Source organism: Aedes albopictus, chromosome 1, assembly GCF_035046485.1.
Source record: "Aedes albopictus strain Foshan chromosome 1, AalbF5, whole genome shotgun sequence".
NCBI lineage: Eukaryota > Metazoa > Arthropoda > Insecta > Diptera > Culicidae > Aedes > Aedes albopictus.
Genome location: NC_085136.1, coordinates 22086247 through 22114148, shown reverse-complemented (window position 1 = coordinate 22114148; position 27902 = coordinate 22086247). Strand labels below are relative to the sequence as shown.

At 42.4% G+C, this 27902-nt stretch overlaps 2 protein-coding genes across 2 annotated transcripts; both read right to left on the bottom strand.

Moving 5' to 3' along the window:
• Positions 1-293: 293 nt before the first annotated feature.
• On the bottom strand, positions 294-26822 carry LOC109433657 (uncharacterized). Its single transcript, XM_029877969.2, has 6 exons — positions 25927-26822; positions 25327-25368; positions 2926-3200; positions 1700-2862; positions 1318-1488; positions 294-945 (listed from the first exon to the last, which is right to left on the bottom strand). The coding sequence occupies exons 1-6, from the start codon at positions 26038-26040 to the stop codon at positions 740-742; spliced, it is 1971 nt and encodes a 656-aa protein (XP_029733829.1). The 5' UTR covers positions 26041-26822; the 3' UTR covers positions 294-739.
• LOC134284839 (uncharacterized) lies at positions 3207-25320 on the bottom strand. The gene is made up of 2 exons (XM_062844189.1): positions 8505-25320; positions 3207-8428 (listed from the first exon to the last, which is right to left on the bottom strand). The coding sequence occupies exon 1, from the start codon at positions 11244-11246 to the stop codon at positions 10332-10334; it is 915 nt and encodes a 304-aa protein (XP_062700173.1). The 5' UTR covers positions 11247-25320; the 3' UTR covers positions 3207-8428; positions 8505-10331.
• Positions 26823-27902: the final 1080 nt, after the last annotated feature.

Genomic DNA, 27902 nt, shown 5'->3' with positions numbered 1-27902 from the left:
CAATCCCGAGAATATAGTGCATTTGGCAGCATTATCAGGAAGATGTATGAGGAATTTTACCTTTCGGCTTCAGAGGCTGCTGTTGACGTGAACTTCCCTTTTTCTCCAGAACTGAACTGCTCCCACTTCCATAGCAGTCATCGTACCTTGACGACATCTTCCAGTTTCTGAGCGTCCAAATCGAAGAGGTTCACGTACCGGCTGTACCACTTGTCCGAGTCGAAAGAAAACTCATTGATGTTCGTTGCCAAGACCGACAGAAAGGGCTTTCTTTTGAAGAGATCATCCATACGTTTACAATATCTATCATAAAGTCTTTTATTCCGACCAATCCATCTATTTTTTCCATTAATCAGTACTGTTTTGAAGGATATATGTTTTATTGTTGGCGAAGTATATTACAACAAATATAAATACAAATACAATGATACAGCGAATCCGATAAACATCTTGTTCTCCTCTCTCTTTTTCTCACTTCTTTCAAAAGCCCGACAGTCATAGTCGACTGTACGGCACAAACAATAGGGTAGATGTTCACTTAAATAATCAAAGTTTTATCAACTAAATGTGGCAGTTTCTTGCAAAAAAAAGAATAAGAAACAATGCAACATAACAGGAAAGATAAAGAGAAAAAAATGAAATCATAATCAAAGTGGAAGAACATATTTGTACTATGATAGGCGTAGCGATGTGTATACTGGAGTTCACGATGAATGCTCCCCAACACCGCGGGCGGGCGCTACTGTTCGTGCCGCAACGTGCGCACGTAGTTCATCAGCTGGGCGATCTGGTCCCGGGTGGAGCGTTCCTGCTCCAGCAGCGTTCGGCGTACCGCCTGCTTGACGGTGAATTCCTCCTCCAGTAGGTTCATCTGCTGCTGCAGCCGTTCGTTGCGCACCCGCTGTTGCGCGTTGCGACGCAGCAATCGTTTGCGCAGCATTCGGTCTGATGGTGTTGGTTGAGGTGGTGAGATGAAGGGTGCGTGCGCGATGAATTGCAGTATGCGTGTATGTACAGGTGGTGCAATTTGGAGGTTAGGTATGCAAAACGAAAAAAAAGGAAAGACAAACAAAAGCGAAACGAAACGATAAATTTGGAAGAAATGAAATCATAAATAAAATGGAACGAAATGTGGAAAGGGCGAGCCACTTGAGTTTTGTTCCGCATCGAGAGAACACTTCATACTGAACTCTACTCCTAAGCTACAGACGAACACTAGCAAAACTACGTCTATCGTCGTACTTCTAGGTAGTACGACACATTGAGTGGTTCCTAACTAACTACGTTTCTAATAGAGTGGTGCTGGTTGAAATTTACCCCGCTGTTGGTTCTGGAGCGCGACGGTGGCCTGCTGCTTCTTCTGCAGACAGACCGGGCAGATGTTGTCCCGTTGGCGCAGGAGCTGTGGATTGAAGATACTGTTGCTGTGGCAGCGCAGGTGGTAGATGTTGCAACAGTAGACACACGCGCTCAGACTGTCCGGGGAACCTGGAAAGTATGCAAGGCGTTAGAATATGACGAAATACACAATAGCGTGGGACGGAAATGTTCCGGGAACTCCTGGGGGAAGTTACCGATCCATAATACTGTCAAAACCATCCGTGCGACACCTCGAACTTCATGATTCTATGAAACATGTTACGCCGGGCATGTTCCGGATACCTTCGGAAATCTTGAAACGCCGAGATGGAAAACTTACCGGATTTGTTACACACGATGCAGATCTTGTTCTCCAGCCCGGCCAGCACCGACTTGGATCCTTCCCCAGTGGTACTCGTACCACTTCCCACCCGTTGCTGCTGTCCTGACTGGTCCCTCTGCTGACCAGCGCCGCTGGAGCTTGATCCCGTTGTCGCCGATCCGGCGCGGAGCGTCCCCGCCCCGGTACTGGAAGCAATCAGATCAAAGTGCTTCCGTTTCTTAACTCCCCGGGTGGACGGGGGCGAGTACAGCGTCGGCCGTTTGTTCCGACGGCGGGCAATGTGCGACACTTGCTGCTCATAGTAGTCGATTTTGCCGTAGTGAAAATCCTTCCGCTCGGTGCTGTTGCAGCTGCGCCGTTTCCGCTCGGTCTTCCGGGTGGCCAGTGCCTTGCTTGCCTCCAAGGTTAGCAATCCGAAGAACTTGAGGAACACCGGTTGTTCCAGCTCGGCAATGTCTGTCGGTTGCGGTTCGCAGTACTCTTCGATGGGCATCGGGGCCCGATCGACGGAGGAATCGTCCGAGGCCTTGACCGACAGGGGCGTGGAAGAGCGAGAATTGGGAGAAGAGTCGGACGAGGCTCCTCTGCTGGAAGAGCGCTTGCCGCTGGATCCCGGAAGAGGATCACTTCTGGTCTTGATCATGCCCTTTTGACGGGCGGCAAAGCCGGAGGCCACCGGCTTCGCGGCTTCTTCCGGTTGACCTCCCAGAGTTAGATTCTTTGCCTTGTTCAACGCCTGAAGAAGGTTCATCCGGCTCTTCTTGATGGCAACGGTGGCCGGAAGCTCTTCCGGCTCGTATTCGTCCGGTTCCTGCTTCACCGGAGAGCAATCGATTTCCGGCAACTTCGGAACCGGACGCGGGAGGTTCTCGATTTTCGGAGGGACCTTGATGAGTCGCTTCGGAACGGCGATGTTTTCCGGTGCAAGCTTTTTCAGAACTTGCTCGCTGACCATGGTCTTGGCGTTGGAGAAGGTTATGCTGTTGAAGGGCGGGAGGTTCTTGCTTCCGGCGGAAGCAACCCGCTCCTCTTTCGGCTTCAGCAGTGAAATCTGCCGCTGATTGTACGGATGGGTGGTGGTCGGAGAAATCGACGACCCGCTGCTGCTTTGGGATTCGTCCTTTTCTTTCTTCGGCTGCGGCTCGTCGAAGGAAGCAAGTCTGCAAGTAGAAACAACAATCATTCGAAACTCTGTAATCCGTAGGATTCCGCCAGATACTCACTCGTACTTATGCACCAGCTGGGCCTCGGTCAACCGGTCGCTGACCGTCTTCGGGGTGTACTTGGTGTTGAAGGACATCTCGTAGTGGACGGACAGGGCCCGGGTGACGTACCCGTTGGCCATCTCTCGGTCGATGTCGACGAACTCCTTGGCGGCCATCTCTTTGATGTACTCCCGGACGAGGCGGTCCAGCTCGCGCACCAGAGGACGCTGCTCGTTGCCGATGTCCATCATTTCCCCCTCCAGTTCCTGGAGGTAGCGCTTGAGCTTGGATATCTGCGGTTGGATGAAGGTGCTTCAGTGAGTAGATTGGCAAAACGATGGATAATTCTGGAGTTATCGTTCAGGATCAATCAGTAATGGATCTGCTCACTCATACCAGCTGGTGAGAGAACTTTGTTCTAGAATATTGGTCTAATGAGGAAAGCTTTGACGAATGGCGATGTCTATAACATGCAAAAGAAGCAACAAGTTTGTAAAATCTGTGTCTTAAAACTCATTGACCATCTGTTTTTATAGCGTTTTGAATGAAGAAAGGATACCTACACTTACAATAGGTACCTAACTAGCGCTAAGCTTTCTTGTTTGCTGGTAGAGGTTAGGCAGTATAGATTGCAAACATGAATCTCACACTACCTAAGCGTCGTTACCTGTAAATCACGTATATCTCTTATGTGAAAAGTACAGTGAACAAAAATAGTATGCTTTAAGATAATACGAATCGTACGTAACGATACCATCTGGAATGGATTCACCGGAACATGATGGTTCCTCATTGACTAGACCCAAACTAGACACTGCTTCACGACGTCCTTGCGTCACTTGCGAGCTCATGCCCGACCAGAACAGGTGCGATCGGGTCAGCTTCAACGTTGCTTCCATTCCGTTATGACTTGTGTGGCAGCTATCTACAAGCTTTCTCCTCGAGGTTTGCGGAACGACGATTTGGTCGTCCCAGAAATCAATGCCGTCTTGTGTTGAAAACTCGAGACGTTGACCACAGTAGATTTTAGCATTGTCGGGTACTCGATCGATCGTTGTCGGCTAACCCTGAAGTATGTTGCCGATGATGGCCTGACGCGTCACTTCCTTCACAGTATGCTCCACAAGCCGTGCATTCGAGAAGTTGAGAAACATGCTGAGCTACTCCTGAGACATCTCAGTTAGTACTTCGTAGACATTCAATTCCTCATACGGATTCAAATCCTTTTCGTTCTCAAGTAGATCCCGTGATAGAGCGTCAAATACCACGTTGTTTTTCCCTATCTCCCTGTATCTACTATGCCTTAGATGAACATGTTATCTGCGATACACTCCACATCTTCCAAATCCTGAAGTACTTGCTGTAACTTCGACTGAAAGATTTCCGGAACCGATGCAATTTTAAAAGGCAGACGAGTCCAGCGATATCTACCAAACGCGGTGTCCAAAATATAGTCAACTTGCTACTATCATCGTCTAAATTCCACTTGCCAGAATCCTTTCCTCGCACCCATCGCCAAGAACATACGCGCCTTTCCCATTTCCGGGAGAATCTTATGCGCTTTAGGATTTATTGCGAGCAAGCTGGAGCTGCGGGAATGCACTACTGCTTTGCACTTTGACATTGCTGCACGAGGAACGACGACACGGGCGACTATGATTCGTGACGCCTACTATAGACTGCTTGATGCGTCGTTGTATACAACGACAAATATATAGTCTATTTTACGAAACGACAACAGTGTTGATATTGATGTTGTTGTTGTTGATATTAAACAGTGTTGATATTGATGTCGTTTTCGGATTTGAACCTGGGTTAGAGCTGACCCTGACTCGCAATAAACGAACGAAAACAGATCCAGATTCGACCCGAGTCGAGTCAACATGTAAACATTGTGAAAATTAATCAAACTGTCAGTTGCGCATTTTCATAAAATTACTCTTTTCAGCGCACAATTGAATGCTGAAATGTTATTTGGTGCACTAATTCAATAATGCAAATACCATCCATGAAAGTTTTCAACCTTCTGCTAGTACAAAGAGAAAACAATTTTGATTTTTACGTTTTGTTTTGTTGGTTTGTTTACATCCATTTTGACAGATGGACCCCGCTCGGGTTGGATCGGAAAAAATCGGCAGAGCGAACCTCGCTCTGTTTGGGTCGGATCCAGATCCGACTCGATTGAATAACCTAGAAATCCTCTACATAGAGATAAGCGGAAGTTACATATGTCGATTCGGCAACGCTGTTCATTTTGTTTACATCAGCTGCCAACACTTGTTGCAAAGCTAGATGTTCAAACTTTGTGCGTGACTTCGTAGTGGTTCAAGCTGTTTTGTTTACATTTTCTAATTATAATAGATTTTTTTTTTCAAAATTTTGAAAAAAAATAGCGGAGCAATCGATGAAATCTGAAATTTATTGTAAAGTGTTAAGCTAAACATATCGGCAGAACTGAAGCAAGAAGCAGCAATGAAAGCTTTTTCGAGAAGTGCAGCAACTAAAGTTTCGTCATAAGCTTGAGCTTCCCGGATAAAAACTAACCATAGGGTGTTTGGTGAAAACCATTCCTGCACCATACAGTGTACCAGCTACAATAATGTATATTGTAATGAAATGGTTCACTAAAAGCTTCGCACATTGTAGCTACTATACATTTACATTCGATTTTTATGTAACACTATATTATACTGTTTTTCTTACGTTTGAACCATTCACTTTTCCGAAACATTATTTTTCCGTGCATTTTTAATTATTTATTCAGTTTTAGATTTTTTCCGTGCTTTGTTTTGTTGATCTTTGTGACTTTTATGATGCAAAGGAAAGGAAAGAAAAAAGTGAATAAGTTGAAACATCAATTTAAAGTCAATAAAATGTTTAAATAAGTAGTAAACCAGATGTCTTAAGAATCGCAGATCCAAGAGATATGGCGGGCTAGGTATGTAGAGTGCGATGAGAGGAATACGATTGACGAACTTTATCTTTGACGTAGAGCCATCTTTAACATATGGACTGGACTGAATACTGAAAGAAATTCTAATATAGGTTCGTCTGTGGGTTCGCTTCTTAACCTAACTTATACTTGAATCGAACTTGACAGTTTTCTAATGAGTTGTTAAATACATACGTGTATTTCAAACTTTAGTCAAACTGGAGCCTCAATATTGCAATAACGGTTAAGCACGCTGTAATGATACTTATGTACCTCGTCACCCACTTCATGCAACTACATTAGTGCACAGAGAACAGACATCCAAGTCCAGTTCCGAAACTGTGTAAGGAATTTAACGTCCTTTTGAAATCGGCAACACAAGTGGCAATAGCGTGGCGCTGCAATCGGTTAATTTCCCATACTAATTTAATTCACCACTTGAAATGTTTCAATTCACCACTGACTGTGGCAATATGGTGTTTGGCGGCGTTAGTGTTGCCATCGTGTATTGGTTTGCAACCTTACTCAAGTAAAGATTCAAATCCTTACACAACTTTTTGGATGAAATTTGTTCTTGCCTGGATGTCTGTTCTCTGTGATTAGTGGTCTAATAATGCTTAGCGCGCTCGGCATAGTTCCATCATGCCGCTCAAAGTGTTGCCACAAATAATGCTTAGTTTGCGAAACCCGGTTATGTGGCTGGTGGGGCATGGGAGCCTAAGCTTCAACTGTTAATGCAATCCAAGGGGTTGGAAACTCTGACACCTTGTGTGAAACACCCATTTCGCACACCAAAATCACCTTTCGACACCTTTCCGACACCTTTCAAATGTGCCACCATGATTTTTTAAAATTTTACTGCCATCACTGTTCTGTCGGTGTTTATGTTTCAGACAAGTTCGGAATACGGAATACGGAAGTTCGGATTGCTCCCTACCGGGTACGAAGGACCAGGTACGTTTACCAAACCGCCGAGCATGGCGGGTCGACGCAGCTGATGGACAAAATCTACCATGAATTGGATTACAAAAATCGAAAAGCTGGAGGCAATTCTGTCGGCGAATATTTCGAATGGGACGACAAGCCGGCAAGAAGGAGGGACTTGCGGGACGAAAGCCAAAGACCTCTGCATTGGGATTCTCACTGGACCTTTCCACCATCAGTCGCAGCATGGCGTTATTCTACCACCACCGCAGCAGCTCGGAGCCGACTACCAGATGCTTAGCACCAAGCTTAGCACTGACGGCATCGTTCTCACAATGAAATGCAGGACAATAAATCGGCCAAACAGTCCCAGAAGCCACCCGTCAACAGTGACATTAGTGGAATGGTCTATGGAAGCATCTAAACGGCGGTTGTTCGCCGTCCGGCGCCTCCTTCTCCTGTGTCCTGGCCATGAATCACCTTCCGAATGATTTCGTCACTGCCGATCAATGACAACAACAGAGACAAGAATGACCTAGAGCAATCTCGCCACCCAAGGAACGCTCCCTGGTCAGTCATTATTGGGTTATAACAAACCCGATCGGAAATTGATAGCTGGTTAGGTTAGATTTAATTATCCTTGATACCTTCGGAAAGGATTCAGAAACCATCGAAACCAGCACCGCAACGATCACCGCCCCTGAATCAAGCCGAGACTAAATCAAGCCAAAATCTACTGGAAACACCGAATCGATCCAAATCACGAAAGCCATCAGGAGTCGTCCTGCATCAAGACGACGGAAGTCAAACCACGGCCACCGAATAACCGGACGTGCTCGTCCCACCGAGGAGCGTGATGTGGCTTGTGCCCTTGCTTGTGACTGAGAAACACTACATCAATAAATAAATCAAATCACAAGAGGAAGACACCCTGAGCCCCCTGAGCACCAGATCATCGTCGTCCAACCAATTTCACACTATCATAAAGTGCAGGAAGTAATTCCGGAAACACTTCTGTCCACTGGCGCACCCTGGCCTAATTGTGTGAAGTCGCAGTCGCGATGTGGCAAAACTCGAAAAGTACAAAGTGATAAGTATCAAATCAAAATAAAGATTTTTGGTGTTGATAAAATTTTAATAAAACTAACTTTATGTTTCATTTCTCACTAGAAGCGTCCTGTCGGAAGATTTATCTTCTTTTCTTATTCTTTTTGTTTTTTTTTCGGCTTCCTCTACCAATCAATTTCCGCTAGAATCTCACTGTTTATCTAGCTGTTCATCGAGTCATTCGATTCCACCCACTTCCACATTTCTACCGCTTTCTTCAGGGGCTAGATCAACGTACGCCTTCGCTTCATCTCACTGGAAACATCATTGCCCTGTCCTGGCCAGATCTCGTCACCGCTTGACTCAATGACTTCTAACCCATCGATTTCTCTTCCTTCGGATCTTCCGCAGGAATATCATCCAGCACGGCACGCTCGACAATGGTGACTAGAGCTGATCGATGTTTTTTTCCTTCGCTCGATTGCTTTTGCGGCGTGGTTTCCTTGGGTGTTCCGTTTAGTTTTGAGTTTTGGCGACGCATCCTGCTGGACTAGGCGATGCACTTGCTTCCGAGTGAGTTGAATTTGATTCAAGCTTCTGGTTGACAACTTCCGATTCCTGAAATGGAAATTGTTGAAAAATATCTGATGTATTATTTAATAACTTTATGAAATTACCAGCTTCTCCTACTTACCGGGACCGGAATTCCGCAACACCGTTTAGATTACCCACCACCGGCGATGTTTGGCCAAATCAACATCAAAACAAAACAACGATAAAAATAATTCAGAAGTGTTGCCAGTAATTTGGAAAAAAAATGTGACGTCTATCACATTGATTGTCAAAAACGTCAAGGCACCGAGAAACACCAAAAAACACCCAATCAGCACAGTTCGACACATTCCAACACATTCAAGTGTGTCAGAGTTTCCAACCCCTTGATGCAATCAGAGACTACTCAGACCTCGACTCAGACTTAGACGATCCAATATATGAAGGGTTATCCAAAACGCTCTGGAGAATTCCCAAAGCGCATTCTCATAATGCTAGTAAGCCTAAGATGCCATTAACAGGTGGAAAATGACAAGATGTTATAAATAATGTTATGTTATATTTTACATGGTAATGTAATGTAAACCAATACAACATAACAAAAGAGAACCATTCCAAAACCATTTAATTAAATGTATAACCAGTGGTGCAACTACAATTAAAAACAATATATTTACGGTACATTTTGTTGTTTGAAACCATACGTGTACCATACAATGTACGGTTTATTAAAACCCACGTATCAGTATTTATAACAATTCATTTACAATATAATGTATGGTTTTGCAAAAAAATATATATGGAGAAAAATATTTTTTTATATTGTTACGATACTTAACAACCCGTATAGTATATTGTAAAAATCTTATTTACAATTTACTGTATGGTGTTCTACATTACATTTTATTGTTTTGTATTTTTATTTTTACAGTGGTTTCTATTGTAAAAATATGGTTTTAAATAGTACTGTTACAATACAACGTTCGGTTTTTCTACTGTATTTTTTATTCGGGTTTTGAAAGCAGAATTAATTAAATTCTATCTTTTTACTAAACTTACATATACCGTCAATTTCTCGATATTAAAAATAAATAATTTTAATTTATTTAGCTCGGATTGCAATACCGTTCAATCGACGCCTTCTTACGAACGATCAGCCTGTTCATTTGGCTCACACTTTGACAGTTCTTTCTGCACGATTGGCTTACAATGGCCGCCTCCGCAGATCTCTATAACGTAGGATTACTAGAATAACCGAACGTTTTGACAGCAGTTAGGGCGGATCTGGGGTGGAACTAGGTTCGCTCTGGGAATAAACAAAAACGACATAACACTCACGGGCTTGGGCGCAACCTCCTGTCAAATTTTCATTCATGAAATGAGCGGTCAGCTGATCCGAAACGTCTCGTAAAATGGCTCATTGTTCTCTCTCGGTCGTCGCGCGCAATCTGACAGTTGGGCAAGGTGTCTGTCATTGCAGGTATGATCGGCAGGGTTGGGCGGCATTCACACGTGAACATCCACCCCTACCTTGAGGCACCAGTGCCTCAATCCGACGGTAGCACACAGATCTTCTGTATGGGGCGTGAGTACTCCGCTTGACCACGCTGCAAAGTAACTGTCCGGACGACTCCTGTCGAGTCCGGGTGTAACTAGACAATACGCGCCAACTCCCACTGAGCCGGTGGGGCATTGTCATTCTTGACCAGCACCAGCTGATCCTTCTCCACGTTGGCTCGATGGTACGCCACTTGCTCCGAGGTTGCAGGCTGGGCACATATTCATTGCGCCAACGTTTCCAGATTTCGGTCGTGTGCTTGTGCAGAAGTTGCCATTTGTCCAAACGATTCATAGCACTGTGTCGAACATCTGGCTCCGGGATGAGGTTGATTGGCTGTCCGACCAGGGAATGTCCAGGGGTCAACGCTTCGTAGCTGTCTGGGTTCGTTGAAAGTGGGCACAGTGGTCGCTAGTTAAGGCATGCTTCCACCTGCGTTAATACCGTTGAGAGATCTTCGTACGTTGCTGCTTCGGAGCCCAAGACCGCGACCAGATGTTTCTTGGCGCTCTTCACCGCCGCCTCCCAAATGCCGCCGCGATGAGGCGCTGAAGGCGTGTTGAACACCCACTTTATTCCCAAGTTGGAGAGAAATCGTCCTGCTGCTTCGTTGTGAGTTTGTCTTGCACCTTGAATCTCCTTCAACCAGCGGTCCGTATCTACAAAGTTTGTATCGCAGTCGGACCATATCTTGTTCGGATGAGATCGCCTGGAGATGAACCGCTTCAGTGCACAGATGAAGGTGTTCGTCAAGAGGTCACTGGCAACCTCAAAGTGCACAGCCTTTGTGGCCATGCACACAAATACCACGATATAGCCCTTGGTCATTTTCACCCCGCGGACGCAGGATGCATGTACCTTCAGTGGACCGGCATAGTCCACGCCGACGTGTGTGAAAGCTCGAGTACCCGTCACCCGAGGCACAGGCAGGCTGCCCATGAGCTGTGACGCTGTCTTCCCTTTGAGTCGCACGCAACGAGTACATCCTTGAGCTGTAAGACGGACAGCGGTCTGCAGTCCTACCACCCAGTACTGTTGATTGACTGTTGCTGCTAGTAGACTGGGTCCCGCATGGAGATTTCGCAGATGAATGTCTCGCAGAAGTAACTCGGTCACCTTGTGGTTGGCTGGGAGAATGACCGGGTGTTTGACGTCGTATGGGTACGCGGAATTTTGCAAGCGTCCACCCACACGCATCGTTCCTTGGCTGTCGAGAAAAGGATGAAGGGCAGATAATTTATGTTTCGGTGGCAACTCGTTACCCTTCTGCCACAGTTCCAGTTTCGGCTTGTATGCGGCGTACTGTGCAGCTCGGGCCAGCTGCATCTTGGCATCGGAGCGATTCCAAGCAACAGCATCAAAATTAAGGAAAATTTTTAATTCATGATTTTCTATTGAACTGAAACTTTGCACCGTTTTTCAGTTCCATCTAAATCGCCATTTTTCGATATCAAATTTTTATTTAGAGCCACGACTAACTTTTCAAAAGAGTGTATGTGAAAATGGTTCAAAAATATTCAAAAATATGCACAGCCATAACGGATTGTTCGATTGTTATGAATTTTTCAGCAAAGTTAGATAGCTAAATGGTGATTTCTAAGAAAATATACACTGTGAAAAAAAATCTATTTTATCATTGAAAAACATCATTTTTGTCACAAAAACTCAAATATCTCAAAACCCTATCTTTTTACCAACTTGAATTTTTTAGGGAAAACGGTCCATTGTATTAGCAATCTACCATAAAAATTTGGTGATGGTAAACTAATAAACAAAAAAGTTATAACATTTCAAAAATTTCACAATTTTTACATTTAGTAAAAAAAATTTTTCTGTGTAAATTATTTCGGCCGGGAATCGCGATTTGATGCTGATTTTATTGTTCATCAAAGTTAGATAACTAAATGGCGATTCCTAAGAAAATATACACTGTGAAAAAAATCTTTTTTAACATTAAAAAATATCATTTTTGTCACAAAAACTCAAATATCTCAAAACCCTATCTTTTTACCAACGTAATTTTTTAGAGAAAACGGTCCATTGTATTAGCAATCTACCATGAAAATAAACAAAAAAATTATGACAATTCAAACATTTCACAATTTTCACATTTAGTAATAATTTTTTTTAGTGTAAATTATTTCGGCCGGAAATTGAAGTTTGATGCTGATTTTATTGTTAATGGCCTTGCGTGAGTAAAACAAGTTGTTTTTATTATATATTATATATACATATAATATACTATGTACCGTAATGTTCCGATTTTATCACGCCCTCCGCGCATTAGTCGTTTATTCATTAATTTGCTGTTACATTTGAGGACAAGTGTTTTCCCTCTTCTTCAAGATGAATGTTGAAAGCGTGTTTTGCAACGTTAAAAATATTGAAATGGGTATAGATGTTGAAGAATATTACAGGGCATTTTTGAAAAGGGGCGTAATTAAATTGTTTAAACAGATGTCGCTGATGGCAATTTCTTAGTTGTTGTCGTTTTCGAACTTCCTGCGCCCTGCTTTACCGATGATATACAGATGGCTCGTTTGTCAAATTTTAGACGGCAAGACGTGCAAATGCGTAATTTGCATAACCAGTCTCTTTCAGTTTATCTATGGTGCTTTCGGTGAGATTTCGTAACTCTTTTGAACATTTTTTTTCATCAAACGGTCTACAAGAGAGCGTTGAGTTGAAGACCTTTGAGAAAGCGACTGTTCATCTTGTTCGTTAGATTATAATAAACAAAATCACTTATTAATTTTAACTTACTTGTTTGGTGTTGGTGGCTGAAGAAAAAAAAATACTATACAATTTTTAATATTCATAGCGGTAGTATTTTTTTTGTTTTTTTCGTGAGCATTGTCAGGTATGTATACAGACAAACAAACGTAACACTGGCGAAATTTTCATTGACCACGCCTTCAACGATCATTTTGAATCTTGGTTGTGGCTTTCATAACAAGAAGAGCGCCCATCGTTTTTCTTTGCGTTTGACGTTTCACACTAGCGCCTTCTGATGACGATATTGCACAACGCAGTGTTTCGTGAAACATTTCCACCAGGTGGTGATAGTGTGAACTGGGCGATGAATTTTCACTAAAATTGTTCTAGGCGTTTCGTCTGTTTGTCTGTGGTATGTACCTCTTATGCATTTGTTGTTGTTGAAGTTACTCGCATTCTTCCGATCATAAAGTCTGTTCTCTAAGAGGGATTTTTTTTGCGGATAAACTAGACGTATACGCGTATAAAAAACTTTTATTATACAGCTTTTGTCTTAAAAATAAATTCAATTCCATTTTTCTTATAATCAACAGCTTTTCAACACTATCAAGGGATTTTTTCACCAGTCACGTACAATAAAAAGTATGACAATCTCAATATTTTTGATCACAACACTGGATCGCGTCTAAGTTTCAAATAGATACTATAGTAATTACGAATAATCAAACTAAAGTATCATGAAAACAACTTGTTAAATTCAGGCAGTAGCCTTTACAATAAAATCAGCATCAAAATATAATTCTCGAAATAATTTACACAGAAAAAAATTTTTTTTTGTTACTAAATGTAAAAATTGTGAAATGTTTGAAATGTTATAACTTTTTTGTTTATCAGTTTACCATCACCAAAATTTTATGGTAGATAGCTGATATAATGGGCCATTTCCCCTAAAAAATTGAAGTTGGTAAAAAGATAGGGTTTTGAGATATTTGAGTTTTTGTGACAAATATCATATTTTTTCAAAGTAGAAAAAGAAATTTTTTACAGTGTATATTTTCTAAGGAATCATCATTTAGTTATCTAACTTTACTGAAAAATTTATAACAATCGAACAATCCGTTTTTGCTGTACAGCTTTTAAAATATTTTAGAACTATTTTCGCATACACCCTTTTGAAAAGTTAGTCGTGAGTGAATATGAAGGCTTAATATCAAAAAATGGCGATTTATATGAAATTGAAAAACTGTGCAAAGTTTCAGATATTTTTGAAATGGTCGCTCAGGATCGACTGACATGACTCCGTGGAATTCCTCATTGTAGATTTCGTTCGGTGAAAGTCCAAGATTGAGATTCTCGTTGTCCGCCTTGAGTGTCAACAAGAATCGATTGATGTACATACGCTAGGGTGCGCACGATGAACGTGTAGTTCGAACGCCGCGCCGCTCCAATAGGCATGTCTCGATGTCGTAGTTCGTTCTGATGGTCGGTATCGCAGTGTGAAGTACCTTCAACCGACGTAACTCCAGTAACTTTTCATCGTCGACCTGCTCGATAGGAACTCGCTTCCAGAGTTCGGCTTCCGCCAGATACTCGCTGAGGAACTCCGTGTACTGTTTGTGGAATTCCTTGTCCTGTCGAACACGCCTTTCCATTGATTGCAATCACTTAATGGCCGGAGTGAGAGATTCACCCAGCGCTGGCTTCGAATCGTCGAACGGTAGTCTTACGACGAAGCGTCCGTTTCCGTCTCGTGTGAGAGTCGACCTGAAGAGCTCGGCGGCTGTTTGTTCAGAAGGAGTAAGCTGCTGCGGCTTATGAACCTCCTCCTGCTCCCAAAACATTCGTAAGGTGCGGTTGACGTCGAGCTCTGTGTGCAGATTGACGATTGACGATGGATGCATTGGCTTGAATTTTCGACGAGTAGATGGCTTGATTCCCCGACACAATCCACCCAAAGATCGTGTTTTGCGCCACAGGAACACCACCGTCGTCCTTGACTTGCCCTGGCTTCAGAAGAGCACGAAAGACATCAGATCCCAAGATGATATCGATCGGTCCCGGCGTTTGGTATGCTGGATCCGCAAGGTTCTCTTGTAGCTGGTTGTCAAGCAGGCTTGGATGCACTGTACAGTGCTGTGTCGGAAGCGTCGAAGTGAGCCTTCCCATGACGAAGGCACTTGTCTGCAAAACGATTGCGTTTTCGAATCGGTTGGCGATCACCAGCAGCACCAGTCCGCGAATTGTTCCTACTGTCTGCCTTGCCATTGGAGCGAGGCAGGCCGAGTTTCTGCACGCAAGCTTCGGAGATCAGCGACGCTTCGGACCAGAATCGATGAGAGCACGGGCTTGAAGCAGCTCGCCGCCGCCGAATGACAGCAGTATACCTATAGGTAGAATGAACGCTTTCTGATGCACTTTTAGCGGAACCTGTGCTATTGCGGCGCTCATAATAAATCCACATTGGGCGGCGGCGATATGCCCGCGAGGAGATACCCGCGATACAGACGCAATGTCAAAATCGAACAGATACTGTCACCCACCCAGCAGCATCGCAGCAGCCTTCAGGCCGTTCATATCAAAACAAAAGTTAACACAATGGCAACTCAGGTGGCCAGAAATCGTAATAATATTTATCGCGACATTGATTCATTTATATGCACACGCATCACGCATCACCTCGTCGGTTTTGTGTTTAATAATCGGGATGTTATTTAGTGTTGCTGCAGGGGGATACGGCTTCATCTTTTCCATTTCCACATTGCGTCTGTATCGCGTGCATCTCCTCGCGGCCATATCGCCGCAGCCTCATGTGGATTTGATATAAGCGCCGCATGTAAAATTTCTGACCATCAGGTCGCTCATAGTGGTGCGGTCATATTTTTGCAACTTGATGGAAAAGAAGAAGACTAACGCGTTTCGCGGATTTATCTTGCAAGGCACAATACCATCGAAGTGATGACACATCCGCTCTTCTGTTGTTGTTCCGTTTCACTGTTTAGCACTGGGTCTTCTTCACTTCTTCAATGTTCTTTTCACACAGCAGTGCGTGATGATGACGCTGCTTACAGTCTTACAATCTCGCCTTCTTAACTAGTTCATGTTTGGACTGCGTGTGCATTACGTTGAGCACATAGTGGGTAAGGTGCGATGCAAAGAGATAAGAGATCGGATAAGCGTCGAAGCACACTCTGTGGAAACTATATGCAGAACGCATGAACCGTACATAGTAGATGAGTTGCGATGAGTGCGGAGATGCGATGGAGCTGCTTCGACGCATGTGAACGCAAGAGAACGCAAGAGAATGCTTGTCGGGTATGGATTTTATGATTGCGCTCGTTGTGTATGTAAAGCAATGCGGATTTAATGTGTTGGGTAATATAAAATGCGTTAATATGTTGTTGTTTTTCAATATAACCCAATGCTTTTTCACATGACTTGTATTTTGATGAACCAGACGTAATAAAAATTTATCATACTGTCTATCGATCGCCATGTAAAATAACATATTTCATTGCATATAAAATAGTATTCCATCAAATCGTTTAAGTTTTTTACAGCATATTTTTGTTATTATATGTGTATAAAAAACATTTTATTTTCTATGTTCGGGATTTAAATGAAGTGATCAATGTTTGATATGGTCGTTTGTTCAGTGCATGCTATTCATGTGCAAGTTAGAAAGTTTAGGGGTTTTATGGTATTCAACTCAATTGCTAAAAGGGTTCTGCTTTTTTCTTTGTCAGGCAAAACTAGAAAAGAGTGTGACATCGATTTCGATTGATACTCTTTTACCTAATATATGATGAATATTGTGTACTTGGGTGTCTACTCATAACTCAAAATAAAATTCCCTGAGTTTTCCAGGTTTTTCCAGATGAAATTTTGAAAGTTTATAATTAAAAAATAACCCAAATTTTCTAAAAATTATAAAGGGTGACTTAGGGTATCATCACCAGGTTTGTTCTCTTCGTCATGAGGGATTTATGCCGGTCAAATTACCTGAAACTTGATCATATTCAATTTGGTTGGGAAGGATTTGATGCCAACTCTGAGTTCAACAGGTTTCAAAAAACCCCCCATGATGAAGAGAACAAAACTGCCAAAAATACGTAAGTTCCCCTACTCTTCAAAAAATCTTTCAATATTCCTGGAATTTCTTCCAAAGTATCTTCTTGACTTTCCGCAAGATTCTTTCACACGAGATATCTGTTTGAGTACGTCCCGATATTTCTTGCAAAGGTTTTCGATCCATCCAAAACTATTCAAAGTTTCTTCAAGAATGTTGTGGCCATGCGGTTAGAGTCCGGGTGGATGAGGGTTCGATTCCCGCTCCGACCGATGAAAATTTTCACGAGAATAGCTTCTAATCCGTAGCCACTCCGTGTTAAGTTTCGTTCAATCGGTACAGCCGCCGGATGAAGCCAGTGTCCATGCCTTTTTTAACGGTTTTCCGGGACAGCTATCCATAAACTATTGGATTTTTACCGATAGTTTTACGATATTCCTCTTGTTTTCTTCGCGGAACTTCGTCCGCAGCTGCTTTCAAGATTCCATATGGTTTTCAGAATTCCTCCTTGGCTGTCCTTAATATTTTTTCTCGGGATTACTATTATCTCGAACTTTTTTCGAGATGTCTCATTTTTTCTCAGGTTTTTCCTGAAGTTCCTGTCGAGATTTCTTCAATAACACTTTGCGGAGTTTCTCGCAAGATTTTATTTGAATTCCCTCGAATATTTCTCCATGAATTTCCTATAAGGTATTTCGTAAGTTATCTCAGGAGACATTCTGAGGAAAACCCGTAGAAGAATCCCTGCATTTACTTTGGTAGAAATTCCTGAAGGAATATCCAGAATCTCGGGACAATTTCTGGTAAAGATTCCGGGAAGAATTTTGGGAATAATGCACAGAATATCTGTAAAAACTCTCAGGTGGATCACTATAAGAAATCCGGTACAACTACAAGAAACAGCCTGGCTCCGAAAATATGCAAGAGAAGAATTCAATGAGAAATATCAGCAATAACTCCTGTAGAAATCCCAGAAGGTACTTTGGAAAAAAAATTTTAGGGGAAAATCCAGGGTATTTTAATTAAGAAAAGCTCTGAGAGACATCTCATGACCAACATCGGAAGGAATCTTCTGAGAGAAGTTCCAGGAGATACTCCGAGGAAAATCTCAGGTAAAACTTCAAAATAAACATCGCAAAAACTTTTAACAAATTCCTGTAGGAGACCAGGAAAAACATCTCGAAGAAAGCCCAAAGCAATGGTTTGAAGATATCACAGGAAAAAATAAAAGAAATCTCTTGAGGAACTCTTGCAGTAAATTCGTGAAAACTCCTTCAGAAATCCTTGGAGAAACTTTAGTAGGAACCCCAGGAATAACTTCTTTAGCAACTCTGAAAAACGTTCTGTGAAGATCTTCTGGGGAAGTCCCAAGAGGAACACCGGAAGGAATCGGGTAAAATTTTCGTGAGGAGTGCCGAAAGAAATTCCACGATTTATCCCGACACATTCTTAAAGAGTATTCGGAATAAATTCTGGTAGAAATCCTACGAAGATTTCTTTGAGTAAAACACTGGAGGAACTTTGAGAAGAAATAGCATCCCCGTGAAAGACTCCAGGAGAAATCGGTTGGAATTCAGGAATCCTGGAAGGAATCCGGAAGTATACCTTTCCGGAAAAAAATCAAAAAGGAATACCAAGAAAAATAGCGTCAAAAATGCGGAATGGAATTTTATAAGAAATCCTGGGAGACATTCCAGGAGATATTGTTAAAGAAGTTCCAGAAAGAAATTCTGACGGAATTTCTGGAAAAAAAAATCCTTGTAGCGAAATTTCTATATGGATTTTTACTACCAGGTTCATACGACCCAATGATTTTTTTATCGGAGTAAAATTTCCCTGAGTACTCAAGAAATTCCCTGAGTATTCCAGGTTTTTCCCTGTTAAATAAAATTCCCTGAGGATTCCCGGTTTTCCAGGTTTTTCCATTTAGTAGACACCCTGAAGAGACATCTTTTCTCGTAGATGTCGCCGAAAATTTTGTAATAAAAAAATCTATACCCTTAAATAATACATACTTGCCTAATTTTTGTTTCTTTTTGCCGAGATCAGCACAATAAAGTAATGTTTTAATGCCGAAAATCAGTATAACAGTCTCTTATTGATTTAAATTGAAATCAACACTCAGATAGCTCAGTCCGGAAAGTAATAATATGTGTATACATAAAGACATCCCTCATGCGGATATAATTACATTTTATAATTCTTTTATCAAATAATTAATTCAATAATCTCAATCTTGTACAGTTACACCAAATTTGTTTTTCGAACTGGTCGGTTTTTGCTATTGCAACAGGATCAAAACTGACTAAAGTTATAGCAAAAAAAAACGGCCCGCGCAAAACAAAAAGCAGGTGCATTTTATCTTTCCGCTCTTACAGATGAAACCACTACCCACATCCAAAGAAGCGCTTCAACATACAAGCGACTTCATCGATCAAATCACGCGAGTCGTTGATGCGCACGAAATAGGCGAAAAAGGATGTGAAAACAACATGCGCACCCTCATTGAAAACCTTATGCACTATGGCCTATCAAACTTCCCTCTTCTCATCTCATAACTTATCGCATCCGATCGCATCTCACCTTACCCACTATGGTCACAGCCTTAGAAATCCTCTACATAGAGATAAGCGGAAGTTACATATGTCGATTCGGCAACGCTGTTCATTTTGTTTACATCAGCTGCCAACACTTGCTGCAAAGCTAGATGTTCAAACTTTGTGCGTGACTTCGTAGTGGTTCAAGTTGTTTTGTTTACATTTTCTAATTACAATAGATTTTTTTTTTCAAAATTTTGAAAAAAAAGGCGGAGCAATCGATGAAATCTGAAATTTATTGTAAAGTGTTAAGCTAAACATATCGGCGGAACTGAAGCAAGAAGCAGCAATGAAAGTTTTTTCGAGAAGTGCAGCAACAAAAGTTTCGTCATAAGCTTGAGCTTTTGAAAGCAGAATTAATTAAATTCTATCTTTTTACTAAACTTACATATACCGTCAATTTCTCGGTATTAAAAATAAATAATTTTAATTTATTTAGCTCGGATTGCAATACCGTTCAATCGACGCCTTCTTACGACCGATCAGCCTGTTCATTTGGCTCACACTTTGACAGTTCTTTCTGCACGATTGGCTTACAATGGCCGCCTCCGCAGATCTCTATAATGTAGGATTACTAGTGTGCATCTTCTTAAAGTCATCGCACTGAAATAACGGATGCTCTTTGGAGCATTTCGCGCACGTTTCCCCTCCTGCAGCTGAGTGCAGGGAATGCAACTTCTTCTCGTTCACTGTTTTCTTCACGGTTTTCCCCGTCGACTTTTTTGCAAACGCCGTGCAAGTTTCCAGGGCGTCGCACCCGTTATCCAGAAACTTCAGGAAGTAATCGAACGATGGATTCTCCTCTTCGATGATTCGCTGCGCCCAAATCACAGTGGACTTTCCATTTTGGTAAGCATGGAGAGACATGTTTGCCAGAAAAACATCACCGGAAGTAACTATGTACACTAGCGCCACGTGGTGGTTAAATTCCGAACCATGTTCTTCATCACCTAGAAGTGCTTATAGTTCTGAACAACTTTGTCGAAGATCGCACCTTCCTACCTGGCTTCAATCTCGTGCTGTATCCGGCCAAAGACGTACCGGAAGTAGCTATGTACACTAGCGCCACGTGGTGGTGAAATTCAGAACTATGCTCTTCATGGCGAAGAAGTACTCGTAATCCTAATCGAGCTGCTCTTTGAGGAATTCGTCCAGCAGTTTCGCTTGAGAATTCCTCTAGGAGCTCCTCCGAAAAAAAACCTCTAGAAGATCCTCCGGGAAGTCCTCCAGAAGTTCATCCGGGTATTCCGGTAGTTTCCTCCGAAAATTTTCCTAACCGTTCCCCGGGGATTCTCCTAGGAGCTTCCTCTGGGAAATCCTCTAAGAGTTCCTTCATGCCTTCCTCTAGAAATGTCTCCGGCAAGTCATCTAGGAGTTCCTCTGGGAGTTTCTCTAGGAGTCTTTTCGAGAATTTCTCTAGTAGTTTCAGTACGAGTAAGTCTATGAATTCCTCCAAGACCTCCTCCGGGAATTCCACTAGGAGTTCCTCCAAAAATTCCACTAGGAGTCTCTCTGCGAGTTCATCTATGAATTTCTTCGGAAGTTTCTCTAGAAGCTTCTCCGGGAATTCATCTAGCGGTTCCTATTGGAATTTCTCTAGAAGTTCTTGCAGGAATTTCTGTAGGAGTTCCTCCGGGGAAACATCTAGGGGTTCCTCCGCGAATTCGTCTAGGAGTTACACCAAGAATTACTCCAAGAGTATCACCGAGAGCTTGTCTATGAATTCCTATAGGACTTGCTCTACGTGTTCCTCCGAGAATTCCTCTAGGAGTTCCTTCGGGAATTTCTGTAGGAGTTCTTTCAGGAATTCTTGTAGGAATTCCTTCGGGAATACCTTTAACCGTTATGTGGCCGGCAAACTTTTTGCTTTTTTTTTTCTACACCGTGTATTTAAAAGGGGTGCTGGGTACCCGGGTACCCTGCCGGCCACATAAGGGTTAAGAATTCTAGAGTTATGTTGCATAATCTATTATACTTACTGGAGCTCACAGAATACAACCAGAGACTACGACATAGCTAAATTATTTAAAAAAATATTGTGTAACATTACTATCTGAAATGAAATCGCCTCATGTCACAGTGGTTGTTTTTATCAACTAAGGTTCATAAAAGTAAGGAAGTCCAAAATATCCCAAAAATATATAACAACGCTTATTGTTCCTTCAACTACTTTGGTAAGTACAGTGGATTATGTAACACTATTCAACGTAGTGAAAAAGCTATTATCACAAGTATAGACCTGAAGCTATGGTCTCCAGAGTAGTGTTGTTGATCTGGAATGTCTCAAAACAATCTTGAAATGCCAGGGTGATTACAGAATACAGTTTAAAGTTTATTATGAGAATAACTACTGTTACTATCAAGACCTGAACTTCAGGATATTTTTAACGACTCTCATTATCCCAAAGGTTCATAATAATATATAGCAGACTTCAGGTTGATCCAGTCACCTCGATTGATTATGAAACGACACTCAGTATGTCAGATATAACTGATGTTACGAGTGTAGACCAGAAGTTCTGAACTCCAAGGTAGTTTGGCTGACCTGTAATATCCATGTAGTGTCTCTAAATGATACTTGAGATTTTAAGAGCTTCGCGGATCCCAGCAGATTATGTAATACTATTATTTATGGCGAAAACACATAAAGTTATTCTTGTAGATTTCAAGGACTTCATTATAGAACAGTTTGGACGATCCTGAATGTCCTAAAGGTTTGTAAAAAGCTTCAGATTGCTCCAGTAACTGCGGTTGATTATGTAACGTCACTCAATATAACAGATATGGCTACTGTTACGAGTGTAGACCAGAAGTTCTGAACACCAAGGTAGTTTGGCTGACCTGTAATATCCCTATAGTGTCCATTAATGACATTGTAGATGCCAAGAGCTCCACGGATCCCTTGTAGATTTGAAGGACTTCACTATAACACCTAGAACATCCCAGAATATAAAACACCTTTCGATATTTTTGACGTCCAGCAGTTTCGTTTGGGAATTCCTCTAGGAGCTCCTCCCAAAAAATCTTCTAGAAGATCTTCCGGGAAGTCCTCCAGAAGTTCATCCGGGTATTCCGGCAGTTTCCTCCGAAAATTAGTCATCGAATTCCTCCAAGATCTCCTCCGGGAATTCCTCTAGGAGTTCCTGCATGAATTCCTCAAGGAGTTCCTCTAGGAATTCCTCTAGGAGTTCCTCCAGGAGTTCCACTAGGAGTTTCTTTGCGAGCTTATCTATGAATTTCTGCGGGAGTTTCTCTAAGAGTTCCCTCTAGGGGTTCCTCTTGGAATTCCTGTAGAAGTTCTTGCAGGAATTTCTGTAGGAGTACCTCCGGGGAAACATTTAGGGGTACCTCTGCGAATTCGTCTAGGAGTTCCACCAAGAGTTACTCCTGGAGTATCACTGAGAGCTTGTCTATGAATTCCTCCTAGACTAGCTCTATGTGTTCCTCCGAGAATTCCTCTAGGAGATCCTTCGGGAATTTCTCTAGGAGTTCTTTCAGGAAATCCTGTAGGAGTTCCTTCGGCAATACCTTTAAGAATTCCTCCGGGAACTCCTCTAAGAGTTCCTCCGGAAATTCGTCTTGGAGTTCCTCTAAGAATTTCTCTAGGAGTATCACTGCGAGTTTGTCTATGACCTCCAACTCCTCCAGGGGCTCTTCCAGGAGTTCCTCCAAGAGGAATTCCTCTAGGAGTTCCACCGAAGAGTCATGTAGGAGTTAATCTGAGAGTTCGTCTTGGAGTACTTATGGGAATTCCTGTAGGAGTCTCTTCAGGAAATCCTCTAAAAGTTCCTCCTGGAACTCCTCTAGGTGTTCCTCCGGAAATTTTTCTAGCTGTTGCACAAAAATTCCTCTAGGGGTTTTCTATAAAATCCTCCGGGACTTGCTGTAGGAGTTCCTCCGTGAATTCCTTTAGGAATTCCTCCGGGAATTTCACTAGGAGTTCTTTCAAGAATTCCTGTTGGAGTTCCTTCGGGAATACCTCTAAAAGTTTGTCTAGCAATTCCTTTAAAAGTTCCTCCGGTCATTCCTCTAGGAGTTCCTCCAAGATTTCCTCCATGAGTTCTTCCGAGGATTTTTCTAGGAGCTCCTCTGAGAATTTCTCTAGGAGCTTCTCCGAAAGTTCTTCTAGGAGTACCTCCAGGAATTCCACTAGAAGTTTCACTGTGAGTACGTCTATGAATTCATCCGGGAATTTCTTTTGGAGTTCTTCCAGGTATTCCTACAGAAGTTCCGAATTCGTCTATGAATTCCTCCGAGAATAGCTTTTGAGGTTCTTCCAAGTATTCCTACAGGAGTTCCTCCGAGAATCCGTCTAGGAGTTCTACCAAGAGTTCCTCCGAAATATCACCACGAGTTTGTCTATGAATCCTCCGGGACTTGCTCTAGGAGTTCCTCAGATAATTTTTCTAGGATTTCCTTCGGGAATTCCAGTAGGAGTTCCTTCGGTATATCTCTAAAAGTTTCTCTTATAATCCCTTTAAAAGTTCTTCCGGTCATTCCTCTAGAAGTTCCTCCGAGAATATCTCTAGAATTTCCTCTAGGAGCCCTTTGAGAATTCTGCTAGGACCTAAACAACTTTACAGAAGATGGCACCTTCCTATCTGGCTTCAATCTCGTGCTATATCCCACCAAAGCCGTACCGGAAGTCACTATGTACACTAGCGCCACGTGGTGGGGAAATTCGGAACTATGAATTCCATCACCAGGAAGTGGTTGTTGTTTTGAACAACTTTGCCGAATACATAATGTTACTATCTTGTCGAGGTTCCGAAAGAACTCTCTACACCTCTCTAGCATAGTGATGGATTCCGTTAACGCAAAAAGATTCAAAATTTGATTCACTAACTGCTGAGATATGGATGTGCAAAAAAAACAGTTCCACGTTTTTTGCCTCTTGGCACTTAGCGTGTTAAAAGACCTTTATGCCAAATGGTTCTTATGTCAACGTGTCATTCAACCAATGTAAATCTGCGTGTTTTTTCCTGGACCCGATGTAAAGTATGGTATTCGAGTATCGTCTTACCACAGACAAACAGACGTAACACTCTTCAAAACGGCTTGGTACATGCATTTAACGATCAATTCAAATTTCATTTGATTTGCGCGGTCGTTCCACCAGATGCGCTAGTGTTCGATCGCTTTGACGTTTGCCAGTGTACACGTTGCTGAATGACGCAAACGAAAACTACAGGCAAATTGTGTAGTAGTGTGCGTGTCAGCAAAACGTCAAATCGAAATCCATCATGGCCGACAGTGTCGCGCGCGGTTCTACCAACAGGTGGCATTGTGCTCATGAAAATGACACCGGGCAAAAGTTTTTGATGAATTTATTCTAAGAGTTACGTCTGTTTGTCTGTGGTCTTACATACTAATAAATTATCAGTACAATTATACCAAACGATTAAAAAAAATAAAAAAAAAACTTTATGCCATTTTGAGTTAAAGATAAATCATTAACTTCGAACATTTTCCATAGTTTGCTTACAAAAAGCGACGTTTTGATAACAACATTGAGGGTTTGAGTAATGTTGAAGCTGAAAATTTGGAACTCTTCAAGCTATCTAATGCACCAATACATACAAGCATATTGTATGTATCGCGGCGGCTTGTCGTATGTCATGCTGGTTTGAAATTATGCTCAAAAAGTCTAATAAGTAAAATCATTAATCCGTATTTGAATGATTTCAAAACATTTTTTTCTAAATTCACAAAGAGCTATTTAACCGGAAGCATGCCTTCCATAAATTAAATTCAATTGCATTTCGTTATTTTGTTAATCATCAACAGACATGCCACTCTCGGAGATAGATTCTGCAGCGGCCTGAGCGGTCTCATTTTTGTATTGGTTTCGGGGGGTGATGATCTCGCATTGTGCGGCGGTGGCCGACTACGATGCTTCTTTGTAGCGCACACCATCGCAGCAAGCGAGCGATAAAAATGCATCCCCAGCCTGCTCTGAACTGAACTGAACATGCCCTGATTGATCAGAAAGGGGACAAAATAATCCTCACTCGGTGTCGGTACTCACCTGACTTTGCGTTAATCCATTGGCCAACTTGGATGCCAGGAGCTGTGAATGAAAGATGGAGAAGGAAAAAACGAAGCATGTCATGAGGAGGGTTACAATTTCGGTTCCGTCACGATGCCATTCCATCCCGTGGCCGTCGTTGCGTCGTCTCCGACATTACAATGTATTATCAAATCAACAAATAGCACGCGTCACACACTCAGTAGTCAGTACTCAGTCGTTTCAATTTTTCGAGTCGTAGGTATGGCATAAAAGTAGGCAATGTTTTTCTCAACCACCCAAAAGAAGAAGAAGATGGTGTAGGTGTGAGATGGGACCAAACGATCAAAACATGCCATGCTCCATCACAGGGTCCACAGCGATCCATCAAAGTATGTCTTGAGATCGAACCGGAAGTGGAACACTTCGATCAGATGTATCCAATCCTTACGAAAGACTTGCCACTTCAATGAAATGTACGAATTTTTCGCGGTGGGACGACGTGACAACGACGGAGGCGACGACGTGTGTGTGACCGTGAACTCAAATCTTACAGCACAGAAAATGTTCCCTTCCCTTCTCTCTGATATGGATTTTTTTTTCGCAAAATCCGGAACCTACCTGGTGCACTTTGACGTAGTGACGCAGCGACCGCTGGCAGTAGACGAGGTCGTCCTTCAGATCGTTCGGTATCTGGAACCGAATCATTTTCTCCTTCAGACTCGAGTTCACCATTGAAGCACACCAACTTCACACTCTCTCTCTCTACCTATTAGCCAATGTCACTCCACACTGAACTGTTGTTGTGCACTTGCGATATTTCGCTAATTAGTCCAACTATTTCCTATGTTATTCACACTAAAACCCCCCAAAGAATGCAATCCAAGCAATCTTCGGTTGCAATCGAACCGATTTTGATGATAATATTCACGCAGTAAGCCACGGGACACTCCACGACTGACTGCGACTCTACTACTATGCTATCGAAGTAGACTGCGGCGGCAGCGGCGATGTGAATGTGGCTGGCTCTCTTTCAAGCGACGAGTTGGACCTCTAGCCGTCTAGCCTGCTGCGTGTTTTGGATTTTCTTTGCTTCGCTTCGCACACATCAGGCAGAAAACAGAAAACACTGTGCGGTGGCGGCACTCAACTCGACTCTCAGCAGCAAAAATCCTTCTCTCTTTCGGCCCGCGGCCCGTCGCACCGCGAAAGTGACAAATCGAAGAAAAAACGGTGCTTTCGCAGAGACGGGATTCTGATCTGACAAACAATCGCGCGCAACGGTTTGTACGGAAGCTGCCAGATGGTGGTTGCTTGGATGTGGCAAAGGAGTTGCACGCACTTCCGGTGCCGAGCAGGAGTCGGTCGGGGTTTGGTGCTGATTTTAGGCGTGCGTTCGATGATCGGATGTTGAAGTTTACGGTCAGATAAAGTTTCTGGTAACTTTTCCGGTGTGTCGGTTCTTTTTGGTAAGAAAAACAGGCAAAAATGATCTCGATTCTCGCGATTCTTCCCAAACAAGAACAATCATTCCCCCGTCCGAGGTGCGCGCCACCGTGTGGCTGCGGAGGTGGAGCGAAGCATGGATCAAGGTATGTCTATTTTTCGTCGGTGGTCTCGACTACACGTAAATCCGAATTTAGCCAAGTTTATGAATATATTTACACCCAAGATTTTTTTTCACTAGGAGGAGATTATCCGTTTAAGGCCCCTTAGCGTGTCATCGCAAAATGGCTTCTTCAAAATCATTGACCGAAATCAACTTTACACAACATTGCACCAATACATGTTTGTAAAAAATCGACACTTATCTTATTCTATAAAATAATCAATTTCACGCGAGATATTCGGCATAAAAATGTATTCACACTACTTCAAATTCAAGCCTCTTTCCAAGTAATCACGATTACTAAGCATTAGTTCACTCGAAAGTAGAAATTTTTAACGATTTGTCTCGACCGCACTAAAATGTGGTTGGCGGTGTTTAATTAACTGTCAGAATCTATTAATTAGCTTTTTTAAACACTAAGAACTTCGTAGCACTTTGACGTAGGTATGTCTGCACATCAGATATACTAACACCGACGAACCCACGTGACAGTGGTGATTCAAAAGTGTCCCCCCCCCCCCAATTTAACGGTCGATCGCCGATCGCTTCTGATAAATCAGCGCAGACGTGAACCGATGGGCCATTTGGAAGTTCCACTAGGGTAGAAGCTTCAGTTTTGGCCAGTCCGGAGTTTTGGCCATAGTGCGGTATTGAGCCTGTTGCGATCTAAATCGGCGTAAATTTAATTTTTACTAGTAGATCCTAATACAATATGATGATTACAGCTGTGAAAACCACACATTTTGATTAAAAACTAGAAGAAAAAAATATATTTCCTTAAAAAATCTGCTCCCATATATCTATTTTGGCCAGGGTGCTTCTAATTTGGCCACTCCCATAAGAAATACACGTGATTGGCCAAAATAGAAATTAAACTTAAGAATATGGCCAAAACTACGGCAGAGCTTCTATTTTGGCCAGTGCCCTTTTAATACAAAAATCAAGTATTGGCTTGATTTCTGCATTTTTCCTTCAAAATATAGATTGA